The sequence below is a fragment of the Somniosus microcephalus genome, chromosome 24 (assembly GCF_052327205.1).
Source record: "Somniosus microcephalus isolate GS21.2 chromosome 24, FLI_Smic_1.0, whole genome shotgun sequence".
Classification (NCBI taxonomy): domain Eukaryota; kingdom Metazoa; phylum Chordata; class Chondrichthyes; order Squaliformes; family Somniosidae; genus Somniosus; species Somniosus microcephalus.
Genome location: NC_141010.1, coordinates 608698 through 628210, shown reverse-complemented (window position 1 = coordinate 628210; position 19513 = coordinate 608698). Strand labels below are relative to the sequence as shown.

At 45.0% G+C, this 19513-nt stretch overlaps 1 protein-coding gene across 2 annotated transcripts in view; it reads right to left on the bottom strand.

The window, feature by feature from the left end:
• coasy (CoA synthase) overlaps positions 1-19513 on the bottom strand; it is a 236625-nt gene that overhangs the window by 153748 nt on the left and 63364 nt on the right. For both annotated transcript variants that reach the window (XM_085966033.1, XM_085966034.1), the window contains exon 3: positions 6136-6350. In XM_085966033.1, the coding sequence (XP_085822159.1) occupies positions 6136-6350 (215 nt within the window). The remainder of the gene's footprint in view (positions 1-6135; positions 6351-19513) is intronic.

Sequence of the window (19513 nt, the reverse complement as noted above, 5' to 3'; positions counted from 1 at the left end):
CGGGACAGACGGCATACTAAACGAGATGATTAAACACGCAGACGACAAACTGAAACTGGCTATCCTAAAACTCTTCAACTTGGTTCTGAGTGTCGGTTATTTCCCTGACATCTGGAACAAAGGACTCATAACACCCATATACAAAAGTGGGGACAAAATCGACCCAAACAACTATCGAGGCATCTGTGTAAACAGTAACCTGGGGAAGGTATTCTGTAGCATCATAAACAAAAGACTTATAAACTTCCTTGAAGAGCACAATGTCTTGAGTAAAAGCCAAATTGGATTCCTGCCAAACTATAGAACATCCGATCATATCTTCACCCTACAGACCCTAATTGACAAACACGTTCACCATAACAAAAGCAAAATCTACGCATGCTTTGTAGATTTCCAGAAGGCTTTCGACTCCATCTGGCATGACGGTTTATTCCTGAAACTTATCGAAAGCGGGGTAGGAGGGAAAACATATGATGTAATTAAATCAATGTATACAAACAATAAATGTGCAGTTAAAATTGGAGACAAACAAACAAAATACTTCCCACAGGGGCGGGGGGTGACGCAGGGCTCGCCAATCTCACCGACACTCTTTAATATTTACATTAATGGATTGGCAAAACTACTTGAACAATCTACAGCACCCGGCCTCACCCTATATGAATCCAAGGTTAAATTCCTCCTCTATGCCGACGACCTGGTTCTGCTGTCACCAACTAAGGAGGGTCTACAGCAGAACCTGGACCTGCTGGAGTCGTACTGCCAGACTTGGGCCCTGACAATAAATCCCCAAAAAACCAAAGTCCTTGTGTTCCAGCAAAGATCCAAACAACATGGATCCACAATAAATTTCACAGTAGGAACAACCAAAATTGAACAAACCACTCACTACACATACTTGGGCTTAAAAATCAGTTCTACGGGAAACTTCAAACTGGCTGTGAATGAACTGAAAGAGAAAGCAAGAAGGGCTTTCTATGCCATCAAAAAATCAATCCAAATAGAAATCCCAATTAGCATTTGGCTCAAAATTTTCAAATCAGTAATTGAACCAATTGCACTCTATGGCAGTGAGGTCTGGGGACCACTAACACAACAAGATTTTGCAAAATGGGACAAACACCCAATTGAGATCCTACATGCGGAATTCTGTAAAAGTATCCTCCGGACTCAAAGGAAAACAGTAAACAATGCATGCAGGGCGGAACTAGGCCAATATCCATTAATAATCACTATCCAAAAAAGAGCCACCAAATTTTGGAATCACCTACAAATGAGCAACCCCCAATGCTATCACTACGACGCCCTGAAATGCCAAGAGCTGACCATAAAGAAGAATACCCTCAGTCAACTAGTCCTGGGACTCAATAAAGTAACTAATAACAATACTAACAATAACCAGTCCCAGGACAGTGACAGGGTAACACAAAGAATTCGACCCAACACAATCGTCGCTAAGCAAAAGGAAAAATATCTGTCATATTGGGCAGAAACAACAAAAACCCAAAGCAAACTCAATTGCTACTTGGCCCTAAACAGACAATACAACATAGCTGATTACCTGACCATGGTAAAGGATAACAAACTGAGAAGAACCTTGACAAGGTACAGACTTAGCGAACATAGCCTAGCGATCGAAAAAGGCAGACACAGGCAGACCAGGCTGCCAAGAGAAGACAGGATATGCTCTCACTGCAGTCAGGGAGTAGTTGAGACAGAGATGCACTTCCTCACAGCCTGTGGAAAATATCAGGGCATCAGAGAGAATTTCTACCAAAAATTCTCACAAATATGCCCTGAATTCAGAAATCTGACTGACAACCAAAAACTCCCATTCCTACTGGGGGAGGAGAGAAGCTGTGTAACACTGGCGGCACACTATGTTACAGCTTGCCATGAACAGAGGGACAACCAGTAAACTAAGACAAGAGTATATATAAACAAGGCGAATGTATATTTATAAACTCAGGGATATACCTGTTTATACACTGTATGAATGGAACCACGTTTATGTGTTCAACCATAAATGTATTTTGATGCTTTGGCAACATAAGATGTACCTTATCATGCCAATAAAGCGATTTGTATTGTATTGTATTGTACTTAAAAAAGAAATTAGGAGATCAAGGAGGGGCCATGAAATAACACTGGCAAGCAAAATAAAGGAAAATCTTAAGATGTTTGATAAGTATATTAAGGGTAAGAGGATAACTAGGGAAAAAATAGGGCCTATTAGGGACAAAAGTGGCAATCTGTGTGTGGAGCCGGAAGATGTAGGAGGGGTTCTAAATGAATTTTTTGCATCTGTTTTCACTATGGAGAAGGACGATGTAGACATAGAAATAGGGCGGGGGGACTGTGATATGCTCGAACATATTAACATCGAGAGGGAGGAGGTATTGGCGGTTTTAGCTGGCCTAAAAATGGATAAATCCCTAGGCCCGGACGAAATGTATCCCAGGCTGCTGTGTGAGGCAAAGGAAGAGATTGCGGGGGCTCTAACACATATATTCAGAACCTCTCTGGCCACAGGGGATGTGCCAGAGGACTGGAGAACCGCTAATGTAGTACCATTATTCAAGAAGGGAAGTAGGGAAAAACCGGGGAACTACAGGCCAGTGAGCCTAACATCAGTGGTAGGAAAATTATTGGAAAAAATTCTGAGGGACAAAATTTGTCTCCACTTGGAGAGGCAAGGATTAATCAGGGATAGTCAACATGGCTTTGTCAAGGGAAGATCATGTCTGACTAATTTGATTGAATTTTTTGAGGGGGCGACTAGGTGTGTGGATGAGGGTAACGCAGTGGATGTGGTATACATGGATTTCAGTAAGGCCTTCGATAAAGTCCCGCACAGGAGACTGGTCAAGAAGGTAAGAGCCCATGGAATCCAGGGTGCCTTGGCACATTGGATACAAAACTGGCTTAGTGGCAGAAGGCAGAGGGTGATGGTCGAAGGTTGTTTTTGTGACTGGAAGCCTGTGGCCAGTGGGGTACCACAGGGATCGGTGCTGGGTCCCTTGCTGTTTGTGGTCTACATTAATGACTTGGATATGAATGTAAAAGGTATGATCAGTAAGTTCGCGGATGATACAAAAATTGGTAGGGTGGTAAATAGCGAGGAGGGTAGCCTCAGTCTGCAGGACGATATAGATGGGTTGGTCAGATGGGCGGAACAGTGGCAAATGGAATTTAACCCGGAAAAGTGCGAGGTGATGCACTTTGGGGGGACTAACAAGGCAAGGGAATACACAATGAATGGTAAGGCCCTAGGCAAGACGGAGGGTCAGAGGGATCTGGGTGTGCAAGTGCACAGATCCCTGAAGGCGGCGGAACAGGTGGATAAGGTGGTAAAAAAGGCATATGGGATACTTGCCTTCATTAGCCGAGGCATTGAATATAAGAGCAAGGAGGTTATGATGGAGCTGTATAAAACACTGGTTAGGCCACAGCTGGAATACTGTGTGCAGTTCTGGTCGCCACACTACAGGAAGGATGTGAACGCTTTGGAGAGGGTGCAGAGGAGATTCACCAGGATGTTACCAGGGCTGGAGCGCTTCAGCTATGAAGAGAGACTGGGCAGATTGGGTTTGTTTTCCTTGGAGCAGAGGAGGCTGAGGGGGGACATGATTGAGGTGTACAAAATTATGAGGGGCATAGATAGGATGGATACTGAGGAGCTTTTTCCCTTAGTAGAAGGGTCAATAACTAGGGGGCATAGATTCAAGGTAAAGGGCGGGAGGTTTAGAGGGGATTTGAGAAAGAACTTTTTCACCCAGAGGGTGGTTGGAGTCTGGAACTCACTGCCTGAAAGGGTTGTGGAGGCAGGAACCCTCACAACATTTAAGAAGCATTTGGATGAGCACTTGAAATGCCATAGCATACAAGGCTACGGACCAAATGCTGGAATATGGGATTAGACAGGGCTTGATGGCCAGCGTGGACACGATGGGCCGAAGGGCCTCTATCCGTGCTGTATAACTCTATGACTCTATAGCCTGTTCCCTGGTTGGCTCAACGTACTGGTCTAAAAAACCATCTCATACACACTCCAGGAATTCATCCTCCACAGTATTATTGCTAATTTGGTTTGGAGATTAAAGTCACCCATGATTACTGTAGTACCCTTGTTACATGCATCTCTAATTTCCTGTTTGATGCCATCCCCTACATTACCACTACTGTTGGGAGGCCTATAGACAACTCCCACCAATGTGTTCTGCCCCTTGGTGCTTCTTAGTTCCACTGAGACTGATTCTACATCTTGATTTTCTGAGCCAATATCCTTTCTCACTATTGCTCGGATTTCATCCTTTACTAACAACGCCACCCCACCTCCTTTTCCTTTTCGCCTGTTCTTCCTAAATATCGAATATCCTTGGATATTCAGCTCCCAGCCTTAGTCACCCTGCAGCCATGTCTCCGTAATCGCAATTATATCGTATCCGTTTACATCTATTTGTGCTGTTAATTTGTCTACCTTATTACGCATGCTTTGTGCATTCAGATACAGTGTCTTTAGATTTGTCTTTTTAACATTTTTAGACATCTTAAAAAATTTTTATACTATGGCCCTATTTGTCTTACCACCATTTTTTCTTACCTGGACCCTATTTGTTAGTGCACTCCTTTGTGTGTACGCTCTGTCCCTTCCTGACACAATCTGGTTATCCTTACCCCAATCACTTTCCTGCACTGATTCCTTGTCTTTTCTCTTTAGCATTATAGATGTCTCTCCACCGGGACCCTTTATACGAACATATGAGTTGCTAAACAAAAAAAGATCAAGGTCCATCTAGTTTGTCTTCTACCATCCTGATTGTATCATGCAACTATGATAATAGAGTTGTTGACTAATCCTAGCAATCAGAAGTGGAGAACTTTGGGAACCATAGGTCCAAAGTCACCTGTTCCTCCCGAGCACGCTGCACTCACCACACATCATGTCTCAAAATACTCATATACTGTGTCCCAAAATGTTATTTTCTGAAAGAAATCTACCTAATTCAAATTTGAATGAATCAATACTAACTGCTTCCACCGTCTCTCTAGGGAGTCTGTTCCATAGACTGACCACTCACTCACTGAAATAATGTTTCTGCAGATTAGTTTTGAATTTCCCCCTTCAAGCGCAGGTCGTGTCCTCTAGTTCTACTGCTCTGGACAAAGTGAAACAGCTGGTCATGGTCTACATTATCTAGTCCCTTTAGGATCCTAAAGACAGCAATTATATCACCTCTGAACCTTCTCTTTTCCAGTGAGAAGATGCTCAATTTACATAATTGCTCCTCAGAATCCAATCCCTCTATCCCTCATTCATTCTGGTTGCTCTCTTCCATATCCTTTCAATAGCTGCAATATCCTTTCTGTACTGTGGTGACCAGAACTGTACACAGTATTCCAAGTTACATCAATGATTTATAAAGCAGCAGGATTCCCTCACTATTTCGGCTCAATATTGACCTTTTAATAGATCCCAACATCTGATTTGCTTTATGGTCCTGTGTCCCAATCAGGAACAAACAGTGCCTTTTAAATGAACTATTCTGATACAGCTATCAGATATAAAGGAGGCATCCAAAACCTTCAGACGTTTCCCCTTAAGATGCTGATTGACCTGTTGTAGATTTCCAATATTGTGTTTTTATTTCAGACACTGCTATTTCTCAAGTACTGAATTTTCAAATAGCTGGTGTCTTCCAATTGTAACCCAGGGCACACAAATATTGTGAGCTCTTACGAATTGTCGTACACAGATCAAAATTAAACTTCTCTTTCTTTTAATCTTTCCAACAGCCAGCTGTGTTAAGCTTATGGGCAGGTACTCCCTTCACTCATTCCCAGAGTGCTATAGCACTCCATACAGCAGTTGATGGAACAGGAAAGGCTTAGATACAGTTTTTTTGAGCTTCTTTACAAAATACATTTTTCAGAGTTAAATTGGGGGATGATTTATGTTGAGAGTATCCCTACGTATATCTTCTCCTTTATGCTTGCATGCACACGCTGCGGCAGGCAATGACTGAATATTCACTCTAGCGCCTTGGGACGTTTTACTATGTTAAAGGCGCTATATAAATGCAAGTTGTTGTTGTAGTGCTCATCTCTAGACATTTCCTTGGTTGTATACATTACGTTTTCTAGTCGTTTTCTGTTCACTGCTTCTCCGCCCCTTTGGGTCTCATCGCTAACCACAATACAGTTTAGGTTTGGATCGGTAATAGCTGGTCCATAGGGGTCTCCCAGAGATACAAGATCATATTGTACAGCAGGGTTCACATCCAGTAGGAACGTCCTCAGCTTCTCCACACGTTCTTGGTAAGGTTCAATCAGCTCCTTCAGCACCTTACCTGCAATAAAAATTGAAACTTGTAGAATCCTTAAAAAGATAATTACCTGCCTCAGTAAGGTCTTCCTTATTTTCCGTGTCAAGTTATCCTCCACAGACCATTTGCTCAGAACATCAATGATCAACAAAGCAACTCATTTAGGTTAGCACAGAAAAATGGACAGAATCACCGAATTTGATCTCCAAAACACCAGGATATAAAACAATGAAAATAATTTGATTTTTTGAGTCACCATAAATCTGTAGTCCTGATCATGAACTAATGACAAAGGCTCTTCTAGATGTTTTTGACATTCTGACATCAACCATTTGACTCTGCTCTCTCACCCATAGAGCACAAATTACAAACCATTTTCATATTCCTGGCAATGACAATGCACAAGAGCAGGAGTGGTGCTTGCACATTGCATTAGGGATGATCTGACTGCTGGCTGGTAATGGATCAATAAACCAACAAAAAAGCAGTGTTACAACACAGCTCAGACCTCTTGTTTCCTGAAGCCAGTGCAAGCCATTTGATACTCTGCTTAAAACACACACTCTCTTGACATCTCCAACCTCCCTTTTCTCTCCAAAGTCCTTGAATATGTTGTCGACTCCCAAATCCACGCCCATCTTTTCCACAATTTTATGTTTGAACCTCTCCAATCAGGTTTGTGTCCCTGCCACAGCACTGAAACGGCCCTAATCAAAGTCACAAATGGTATCTTCTGTCACTGTGTCTGTGGTAAACTATCCTTCCTCATCCTTCTCAACCAGTCTGCAGCCTTTGACACAGTTGACCACATCATCCTCCTCCAATACATCACCTCTGTTGTCCAGCTGCATGGAACTGCGCTCATCTGATTCCATTCTTACCTATCCAGCCATAGGCAGAGAATCGCCTGCAACGGCTTTTCGTCCCGCTCACACAACATTACCTCTGGAGTTCCCCAAGAATCTATCTTTGGTCCCCTCCTTTTTCTCATCTACATGTTGCGGTAAGTGTCTGCAGCTTGAGGAACTTCGGCTCAGAGTTGTTGAGCTGGAGTACGAGGTGCAGACATTGCGGGGCATCAGGGTGGGGGAGAATTACCTGGACACTTTGTTCCAGGGGGCAGTCACACCCCTTAGGTTAAGTAGTATTTCAGAGTTTGTCAATGGTCAGGGACAGGAGCATGTGACTGTGAGTCAGGAAGGTATGGGGACCCAGGATGCAGTGATGGAGGAGCCTCAGCCCTCGTCTTTGACCAACAGGTTTGAGGTACTTGCTACCTGTGTGGATGAGAACAAGGTTTGCAGGGTGGATGAGCAAATTGACCATGGCACAGGAGGCCATTCAAGTGGGGGGAGTGAAAAGGAATGTAGTTGTGGTAGGGGACAGTATAGTCAGGGGGGTAGATACTGTTCTCTGCAGTTGCGACCAGGAGTTCCAAAGGTTGTGTTGCCTGCCCAGTGCCAGGGTAAAGGATGTTTCCTTGCGGCTGGAGAAGAACTTGGAGTGGGAGGGGAGAATCCAGTGGTCCTGGTCCACGTAGGAACCAATGACATAGGTGGAACTAGGAATGAGGTTCTGCTGAGAGAGTTTGATTAGCTAGGGTCCAAATTAAAATGCAGAACCTCAAGGGTAATAATCTCTGGATTGTTACCTGAGCCATGTGCAAATTGGCATTGGGTCAGACATTTCAGAGAGTTAAATGCGTGGCTCAAAGAGTGGTGTGGGAGGCAGGGGTTTGGATTCATGGGGCACTGGCATCAGTACAGGGGAAAGAGGGAGCTCTTCCGTTGGGATGGGCTCCACTTAAACCGGGCTGGGACCAGTGTCCTGGCAAATCGAATAACTCGGGCAGTAGATAGGGCTTTAAACTAATGAAGAGGGAGTGGGAGGATTCATAAAAGGGTAAATTCAAAAACAGTAAGGTTGTAAAGCAGAGTAGTGATCTGGGTAAAGATAAGCAGAATAGAAAAAAATTAAAGCTAAAGCACGAAGCATTTACAATAATAATACAGATGAATTAATAGCACAGATAGAAATAAACGGGTTTGATTTATTAGCCATTACAGAGACGTGGTTGCAGAGTGACCAAGGTTGGAAACTAAATATTCCGGGATATTTGACTTTTAGAAGAGACAGACAGATTGGAAAGGGCGGGGGGGGGGGTGGGTAGCCCTGATGATAAAAGAGGGGATAACGACAGTAGAGAGAAAGGATCTTGGCTTGGAAAAACAAAATGTAGAATCAGTTTGGGTAGAGCTAAGAAACAACAAGGGGCAGAAGACACTAGTGGGAGTAGTTTGTAGGCCCCCTAACAGCAGTTGTAGTGTCGGGCAGAGTATAAATCAGGAAATTAGAGCTGCATGTAACAGGGGTAATACAGTAATCATGGGGGACTTCAACTTTCATATAGACTGGGCAAACCAAATTTGCAGTAATAGTGCAGAGGAAGAGTTCATGGAATTCATTCAAGATAGTTTTCTAGATCAGTGTGTTGAGGAACCTACTGGGGAATTGGCTATTTTAGATCTAGCATTGGGCAATGAGACAGGGTTAATTAATAACCTTGTAGTAAAGGAGCCTCTAGGGAGCAGTGAACATAATATGATAGAATTTTATGTTGAGTTTGAGAGTGATTTAGTTAAGTCTGAAAATAGGGTCCTAAATCTGAACAAAGCAAACTACGTAGGTATGAGAGGCGAGTTGGTTAAGGTAGGTTGGGAAACTAGATTAAAAGATATGCCAGTAGAAAAGCAATGACAAACATTTAAAGAAATAATTCATAATTCGCAACGAATATACCTTCCCTTAAGGAATTAGAAACACCACGGGAAAAATAGTCCACCCGTGGCTAACAAGAGAAATTAAAGTTAACATTAGATTAAAGGAAGAGGCCTATAATGTTGCCAAAATGTGTAGTAAGCCTGAGGGTTGGGAGGATTTTAGAATTCAGCAAAGGAGGACCAAGAAATTGATAAAGAAACGGAAAATAGAATGAGAGTAAACTAGTGAGAGACATAAAAACAGACTGTAAAAGCTTCTATAGGCATGTAAAAAGGAAAAGATTAGCAAAAGTAAACGTGGGTCCCTTACAGTTTGAGACAGGAGAAATTATAATGGGGAATAAGAAAATGGCAGAGAAATTAAACAAATACTTTGGGCTGGATTTTAATTCAGGGGCGGGCTGGGGTCGTGTAATCTGACCAAATCTAAATCGATGTGGGAGATTGATGCGATTTTAACTTAATTGGCCAATTGAGTTCCAACGTGTGGGAACCCATGGCAAATTAGTTTTTCCAGTCTGAAAGTCGCCTCCGATGACATCATCATTGCTGCTGCATTTAAGGTCTGCAACAAGCCTTGCTTCTTCTGCTGACTGCCAACCCTTTGGCCTTTCATGCTACAGGGACCTGGAGGAAGAATGGCCAGCGAAAGACCGAGGTCTGCTCCAAGATTTGATGACGTTGCCCTGCAGGCTTTAGTTGAGGGAGCAAGAGCTCATAAAGAGGTGCGCTTCCCTTCTTCTGGGAGGAAGAAGCCTCCCCAGCAGACCAAGGCTGTGTGGCTGCAAGTGGCAGAGGAGGTCAACTCCTTATCAGTAACCCGCAAAACGTGGATTCAGTGCAGGAAGAGATTTCATGACCTTCTGCGCACTGGAAAAGTGAGTATGAATTTCCCATCACCCTCAATCTGATCCCCATTGCCTTTCCTCACCAGCACTCAGCTTTAGCAATCTCTTCCTCCACATCCCACTTGACACTGACATCCATGCACCCTTACCCATTCCCTCTCTCTCTATGGTCACATTCACCTAACTATTCGACTATGCAGCCCTCACACTCCCTATCACTGTGATGCTATGAAAACAACTGACAACACACAGGGAGGGCCCTTGGTCTTGCCACCTCACTCCATCTTTGTCTCCTTCTAAGTATCTATGCTATGGAATCTCTACACTCACTCCTTCATTCTCACTCAACCTCCACTTGTCTCCCTCATTGCAGGAAAAGAGAGCTCACAATAAGCGAGAAAGAGCGAGGACAGGAGGAGGGCCACCCTCAGTAGCCCACTTCACCCCCTGGGAGGAGGCGGTCCTGGAGATCGTAGGAGTGGAGGAAGATGCGCAAGTGGGGGACGGACAGAGGGGTGCATCACTGCAAGCTGGTGACAGAATAGTTTTCCATCTCTCTCATTGACATTGCATGAGTCGCTGATAATGATTCTAAAGCTCTAATAGATGGACTAATGATCATCTGCAATATGCAATGTGCATGTAACCTTGGCATCACATCTCTGACTCTTTCCTTTACTCCCCCACAGGACCATCGCAAGCACCCGTCCCCACTAGCCAGGAGGAACAGCCCGAGCATCCAGACTCCTCAGAGGAAGCTGCAACCTCTGAGGGCGCAGCATCAGCAGAATTCAGCACACCCAGCACCAGCGCAGACACTCGCACCTCAGTGGGACCTTCACGAGATAGAGTAGAGTTGTCACCTGGTGTATCACAGCTCACAAGTGAGCATCAGCAGATTGTGGAGACAGGGACAGCAGTGGAGAGTCCTAGTCGGAGGACGCAGGACTCTGCCAGCTCGGCTCAGCTGCATGTCGACCCTCTGCCTCTGGGTCCATCCATAAGATCAGCGGTGCTGGAACTCCAGGAACAGATGCAGGAGTCTCTGGCAGGTTTTGTCTTTAGGGTCGCTGCGAGTGTGGAGCGAATGGAGGCGCCCATAGCGAACATGAGCAGAGCCTTTGTGGAGTCACTGGCGCATGAACGCATCACCATGGAAAAGATGGCAACCTCCATGGAGGTGATAAGTCGCCAGGGTGCAGAAAACATGGTGAGTGTTCAGAATAGAGTGACATCTCTGGAGGAGCGATGGTCATCTATTGAACAGAGAAACCAGACCTTCATGGAAGTCCTTCTGAGTAGGACTGCCAGTGCAGATACAGGTCCCCATGGCCCCCCTGATGTGCAGCAAGGTGCTCTCAAGCCACTTGCAAGCGCTGAGGGGGACCTGACCCATGAGAGGGAAGTTGGTGGCAGACATCAAGGAAGTGGGGGCTCCTCTCCAAGCGCTCACACTTCCATGCCACTGCAGAGCCCTCGGTCAGAGCCCCACCAGAATCCACACCCAACTGAGATCGGCGTCTCAACCCCTGCACAGCCGCAGGAGCAGCAGACCGTTGACGAGCCCTCACAGGTTCGCCACCCCAGAGGACGCCCGCCAAAGGTGTCAAGACAGGAGCAGCAGGAAAGTGAGCAAGGGGCCTCCACATCTGCTGAAGCACCACGTAGGAGCACGCGTAAGAGAAAGATACTGCACAAATAGTCACAAGGGTAGTCACTTGGCTTTTTCACAGAAAACATCAAATTTCACCCATCAAATGAATAATGTAAATAAAAAATCTGATGGCTACTGCTGTAGTTGTGGCGTGTGTCATTTCGTGAATGGGACTTTCACATTGAGGGCTTAGGATTACTTGCAATTGTCAGTATGGTGGTTAAATTGCTAGGAATCTGCTGGTCCTTGGCCATTGTCGATGCTCAGGTAAGAAGCTGCGAGGCAAAAGTGCTTGATTGGATAGGCTAAGCAAATCTGGCCATGATGAGTGTGTTCCTTGCATCCCGGGCAGCAATGTGGTCGTGCGCTGGTGCCTTCCGGCCTGTGCAGCTTCAGGTGGGTGAGCAGCAGCCTGGCGCTCTCGCTATTGCTGCTGCTGTTGTTCATGGTTCTGCTGCTGCCACGGCTGGTCTTCGTCCTCATCTGATGTCTAGGAGGAAGGGAAATAAATGGTTCCCATGCTTCTGGTATATGCCTCAGTTGAGGAAGCGCTCAGTGAAGGTGGCGAAAGGGGTTTCCCAGGAGGTCACACTGGAGATGGGTGTCAGGCTCCAAACTTCCACAGCTGTGGTTATGCCTTCTAAAAGTTCCCCCAGACCTGAGACTACAAAGTCCTGCCACCTGCAAATGATGGCTGATCAAATCTCCTCTTTAATGGTTGAGCTGCAGCTGAGAGTCAGCAATCCAATTGTGCTCCCGCCAGGTTTCACTGTCGTATTTCAGAACAGGCGTGTTTCACGTGGGAAAAGGGTTAAAATCACAAAGGCCTTTCAAAATGGCATTATAGAGGCCATTTAGTGCTTGTTAAGGGCCTTAACGGCCTATCCCGCCTCTTGGAGGCAGGACGGAGACGGGACCATTAGACACGAATTAATGAAAATTGCTTGGAGGCGGGGTTGGGCCCGCACGCCAGTTTTTGCAATTTTAACCCCCCCCCCACTCGCCTCCAATCCCGCCTCAACGGCCCGATGAAAATCCTGCCCTTTGTCTCTGTCTTCACGGAAGACACAAAAAACATTCCGGAAATAGTGGAGAACTAAGGGTCTAGTGAGAATGAGGAACTGAAAGAAATTAGTATTCCTAAGGAAATAGTACTGGAGAAATAAATGGGACTGAAAGCCGATAAATTCCCTGGACCTGATGGCCTACATCCTCGGGGTTCTCGGGGTAATTTTTGATAAAGCAGTTCGGGAGCATTTAAACTAGTATGGCAGGGGGCTAGAAACCTATGTAGTGAAATAGAGGAAAGTGAAAGGCAGACAGAAATAAATGGTAAAAGGGTGAGGAACAAAAAACAAAGGGCCAAACTAATTCATAAAAAATGTGAGCATAAAAAAAGCCTGAGGGTTTTATACCTTAATGCGAGAAGCATCAGGAACAAGGTAGATGAATTAGCTGTGGAAATAGAGGTTAATAATTATGATCTAATTGGGATTACGGAAACATGGTTGCAGGGTGAGCAGGGCTGGGAGCTTAACATACAGGGGTATTCAGTATTTAGGAAGGATCGACAAAAAGAAAGGGAGGAGGGGTAGCATTGCTAGTAAAAGAGGGGATAAATGCAATTGAAAAGAAGGATATTAACTCAGTTAATACAGAATCTATATGGGTGGAGCTAAGAAATAGCGAGGGGCGAAAAACATTAATAGGAGTGGTATATAGGCCTCCAAATAGTAAAATAGAGGTTAGGGAGGGCATCACGAGGGAAATTAGAGAAGCGTGCAATAAGAGCACAGCTGTCATCATAGGTGACTTTAACTTACATATAGATTGGACTAGCCTAATCAGTAAAAATAATGAGGAGGAGGAATTCCTTGAGTGTTTAAGGGATGGTTATCTGGATCAATATGTCGAGGAACCAACTCGGGAACAGGCTATATTGGACTGGGTACTGTGCAATGAGAAGGGACTAATCAGTAATCTTGTTGTACGGGGACCCTTGGGTCAGAGCGATCATAACATGATCGATTTCTCACTCGAAATGGAGAGCGAAGAAATTGACTCAGAGACTAAGGTCCTGAATTTAAACAAGGGGAATTATGATGCCATGAGACGGGAACTGAGTAGGTCTGATTGGACAACGTTCCTGGGAGGACTGGAGGTAGATAAACAATGGCAAACATTTAAAGATAGAATGACAAAATTGCAAAAATTGTTTATACCAATCTGGCATAAAAGGAAATCTAAAAAGGTGACTCAACCGTGGATAACAGGGGAAATTAGAGACAGCATAAAATCCAAAGATAGGGCGTATAAAATAGCCAAAAAAAGCGCCAGAGCGGAAGATTGGGAACAGTTTAAGATAGAGCAAAGGAGGGCAAAGGGCATGATCAAGAGGGGCAAAATAGCTTACGAAAACAAGCTGGCGGAAAATATAAAAACTAACTCCAAAAGCTTTTATAAATATATCAAAAGGAAAAGACTGGTGAAAACCAAAGTTGGTCCATTGCAGTCAGATACGGGGGAATATATAATGGGAAATAAGGAAATGGCAGATCAACTAAATGCATACTTTGGGTCAGTCTTTACGAAGGAAGACACAAAAAACCTCCCTGGGATATCGGGAAAAATAGGGACATTGGCAAAGGAGGAACTGACGCAAATCAATATCTCTAAGGATATGGTGTTAAGGAAGCTAAAGGGATTGAAGGTGGACAAATCCCCAGGGCCTGATAACATGCATCCTAGGGTACTGAAGGAGGTGGCCCTAGAGATAGCGGATGCACTAAGGATGATTTTTCAGAATTCATTAGACTCGGGAACAGTGCCGATGGATTGGAGGGTAGCTAACGTTACCCCACTATTCAAAAAGGGGGGTAGGGAAAAAGCAGGTAATTACAGACCTGTAAGCCTTACATCAGTTGTGGGCAAAATGCTGGAGTCCATCATTAAGGATGAAATAGCGGAGCACTTAGCAAATGGGGACAGGATAGGACAGAGTCAACATGGATTTACAAAGGGTAAATCGTGCTTGACTAATCTATTGGAATTTTTTGAGGGAGTAACTGGTAGAATAGATGGGGGAGAGCCAGTAGATGTGGTGTACCTGGACTTCCAAAAGGCCTTCGATAAGGTCCCACATAAAAGATTAGCATGGAAAATTGAGGCTCATGGGATAAAGGGGAAAGTTTTGGCGTGGATAGGGAACTGGCTGTCAGATAGAAAACAGAGAGTTGGAATAAACGGCTCATTTTCTGAATGGCAGGCAGTAACAAGTGGGGTACCACAGGGATCTGTCCTGGGCCCCCAGCTGTTCACAATTTACATTAATGACCTGGATCAGGGAGTCGGATGCAGCATTTCCAAATTTGCAGACGACACTAAACTAGGAGGGGGGGTGGGCTCAGAGGAAGAGACCAGGAAGCTCCAGAGCGATTTGGACAGACTGGGCGATTGGGCGGATAAATGGCAGATGCACTATAATGTGGACAAGTGCGAAGTTATCCACCTTGGGTGCAGGAACGGGAGGGCAAATTATTATTTAAATGGCAATAGATTGGGAGAGGGGGAAGTACAGAGAGACCTGGGTGTTCTTGTACACCAGTCACTGAAGGCGAGCATGCAGGTGCAACAGGCGGTCAAGAAGGCAAACGGTATGCTGGCCTTCATAGCAAAAGGGTTAGAATACAGGAACAGGGATACCTTGCTGCAGCTGTACAGGGCACTGGTGAGACCACACCTCGAGTACTGTGTACAGTTTTGGTCGCCTCATCTGAGGAAGGATGTTCTTGCCATGGAGGGGGTGCAGCGGCGATTCACCAGGCTGATACCAGGAATGGCGGGAATGACCTATGAGGAGAGACTATGTAGTTTAGGGATGTACACACTGGAGTTTAGAAGATTGAGAGGGGACCTCATAGAAGTGTATAAAATTCTGACAGGTCTAGACAGACTGGATGCAGAAGGAATGTTTCCCTTGGCGGGTGAGAACAGAACTAGAGGACATAATTTAAGGATAAGGGCTAAACCATTTAGGACAGAGATGAGGGGGAATTTCTTCACTCAGAGAGTGGTGAACCTGTGGAACTCATTGCCACAGAGGGCAGTGTACGCCAGCTCATTAAATATATTTAAGAGGGAATTAGATATATTTCTACGGGCAAAAGGGGTTAAGGGTTACGGAGAGAAGGCGGGGACGGGATACTGAATTAAAGGATCAGCCATGATCTCATCGAATGGCGGAGCAGGCACGAAGGGCCGAATGGCCTACTCCTGCTCCTATCTTCTATGTATCTATCTATGTATCCTAGGGTTTTAAAAGAGGTGGCTGTAGAGATAGTGGATGCATTGGTTGTCATCTTCCAAAATTCCATAGATTCTGGAAGGGTTCCCGCAGATTGGAAGGTAGCAAATGTAACCCCACTATTTAAGGAAGGAGGGAGAGAGAAAATGGGGAACTACAGACCAGTTAACCTGACATCAGTAGTAGGGAAAATGCTAGAATCCATTATTAAGGACATGGTTACAGGGCACTTAGAAAGTGATAATAGGATTGGCCAGAGTCAACGCAGATTTATGAAAGGGAAATCGTGTTTGACAAATCTGTTTTTGAGGTTGTAACTAGCAGGAAACATAAGGGGAAACCAGTGGATGTGGTGTATTTGGATTTTCAGAAGGCATTCGATAAGGTGCCACACAAGAGGTTATTAAACAAACTTAGGGCTCATGGGATTGGGGGTAATGTACTAACATGGATTGAGGATTGGTTAACGGACAGAAAATAAAGAGTAGGAATAAATGGGTCATTTTCGGGTTGGCAGGCTGTAACTAGTGGGGTACCACAAGGATCAGTGCTTGGGCCTCAGCTATTCACAATCTACATCAATGATTTGGATGAGGGGACCAAATGTAATATATCCAAGTTTGCTGCTGATACAAAGCTGGGTGGGAATGTAAGTTGTGAGGAGGATGCAAAGAGATATAGACAGGTTAAGCGAGTGGGCAAGAACATGGCAAATGGAATATAATGTGGAGAATGGTAGGATAAATAGAAAAGCAGAGTATTTTTTAAATGGTGAGAGATTGGGAAATGTTGGTGTTCAGAGGGACCTGGGTGTCCTTGTACACGAATCACTGGAAGTTAACATGCAGGTACAGCAAGCAATTAGGAAAGTAAATGGTATTTTGGCCTTTATTACAAAAGGATTTGAGGATAAGAGTAAAGACATCTTACTGCAATTATATAGGGCCCTGGTGAGACCACACCTGGAGTATTGTGTACAGTTCTGGTCTCCTTACCTAAGGAAGGATATACTTGCCATAGAGGGAGTGCAACTAAGGTTCACCAGACTGGTTCCTGGGATGGGGGGATTGTCCTATGAGGAGAGATTGAGTAGACTGGGCCTATATTCTCTAGAGTTTAGAAGAATGAGAGGTGATCTCATTGAAACATACAAAATTCGTACAGGGCTTGACGGGGTAGATGCTGGGAGGATATCTGAGTCGTTGAGTATATTCAAGACAGAGATCGGTAGATTTTTGAGTATTAAGGGAATCAAGAGATATGGGGATAATGCAGGAAAGTGGAGTTGAGATAGAGGATCAGCCATGATCTTATTGAATACCGGACCAGGCTCGAAGGGCCTACTCCTGCTCCTAATTCTTATGTTCTTATGCTGCCCCTCATTGACATCATCTGATAAAATGGCAGGTTCCACCTGTAGACTGACGGCAACCAGCTCTACCTTCTCACCACCTCTCTCGACCCATCCACTGTCGATGGACTGTGTCTGGCATCCAGTACTGGATGAGCAGAAAGTTTCTCCAATTAAATATTGGGAAGATCAAAGCCATCATTTTCGGCCCCCACCACAAACTCTGTTCCCTAGCCACTGACTCCATCCCCTTCCCTGGTCACGGTTTCATGCTGAACCAGACTGTTTGCAATTGCGGCATCCTATTTGACCCGGAGTTGAGCTTCCAATCCCATATCCTCTCTATCACTAAGACCACCTACTTCCACCTCAGTAACATCGCCCCTCTCTGCCCCTGCCAAAGCCCATCTGCCCGAAACCCTCATCCATGCTTTTGTTATCTCCAAGCTCGACTATTCCAATATTCTACTGGCCAGCCACCCATCTTCCACCTTCCATAAACTTAAGCTCATCCAAAAATCTGCTGCCCATGTTCTAACTTGCACCAAGTCCCATCCACCCATCACCCCTGTGCTTGCTGACCTACACTGGCTCCCAGTCCCTCCATTTTAAAATTCTCATTCTTACGCTAGAGTGGAGCATAAACGCAGGCATGGACTGGATGGGCCGAATAGTTTCTGTGCTGTATATTCTATGTAATTCTTGATTTCAAATCGCTCCATGGCCTCGTCCTACTCTATCTCTGTAACCTCCTCCAGCCGTACAACCCTCCAAGATCTCTGCACTCCTCCAATTCTGGCCTCTTGCGCACCCAGATTTTTATCATTCCACCATTGGTGGCCGTGCCTTCAGCTGCCTGGGCCCTAAGCTCTGGAATTCCCTCCCTAAACCTCACTGCCTCTCTACCTCTCTTCATTTAAGATGCTCCTTAAAACCTACCGCTTTGACCAACTTTTTATCATCAATGTCCTCAGCAGACCCCTGCACTTCCTTCCTAGTCCCTTTCGCGCCTTGATTGATGGTCACCACTTCCAATCCTTATCCTTTTGCTCTCTGTCTGCCTGTGAAAGAAAGGAGGTGGGGTGGCAGTATTCATTAAGGAGAATATTACAGCACTGGAGAGAGAGGATGTCCTGGAGGGGCCAAGGACAGAATCTATTTGGTTAGAGTTGAGAAACAATAGAGGTGCCATTACACTGCTAGGTGCATCCTATAGGCTGCCTACTAGTGGGAAGGATATAGAGGAGCAAATGTGCAGGGAAATTACAGAGACGTGCAAGAGCTACAGAGTAGTGATAACGGGGGATTTCAACTATCCCAAGATAGACTGGGATAGTAATGGTGTAAAGGGCAGAGAGGGGGAAGAATTTCTGTAGTGTGTTCAGGACAACTTTTTTGATTATATTTCCAGCCCAACAAGGAAGGAGGCATTACTGGATCTGGTTCTGGGGAATGAGGTGGGTGAAGTAGTGCAAGTGTCAGTGGGGTAACATTTAGGGAACAGTGATCATAGTATCATAAGGTTTAGATTAGCTATGGAAAAGGACAGGGTGCAATCTAGAGTCAAAATACTTAATTGGAGGAATGCCAATTTCAGTGGGTTGAGAATGGACCTGGCCCGGGTAAACTGGAATCAAACACTGGCAGGCAAAACTGTAATCGAACAATGGGCTGCCTTTAAGGAGGAGATGGTTCGGGTACAGTCGAGGTACATTCTCACAAGGGGGAAAGGTAGGGCAACCAAAGCCAGAGCTCCCTGGATGACGAAAGAGATAGGGAGTAAGATGAAGCAGAAAAAGGGGGCGTATGACAGATGTCAGGTTGAGAACCAGGCTGAATACAGAAAGTTCAGAGGGGAAGTGAAAAAGGAAACATGAAGGGCAAAGGGAGAGTATGAGAATAGATTGGCAGCTAACATAAAAAGGAATCAAAAAGTCTTCTGTAGGCATACAAATAGTAAACGGGTAGAAGATAGGAGCAGGAGTAGGCCATTAGGCCTCTCGATCTTGCTCCGTCATTCAATGTGATCATGGCTGATCATCCAAATTCAGTACCCTGTCCCTGCTTTCTCCCCATATCCCTTGATCCCCTTAGCCTTAAGTAATATATCCAACTCCTTCTTGAATATATTTAATGAATTGGCCTCAACTCTCTTCTGTGGTAAAGAATTCCACAGGTTCACCACTCTCTGGGTGAAGATTATTCCTCCTCATCTTAGTCCTAAATGGCTTGCCCCTTATCCTTAGACTGT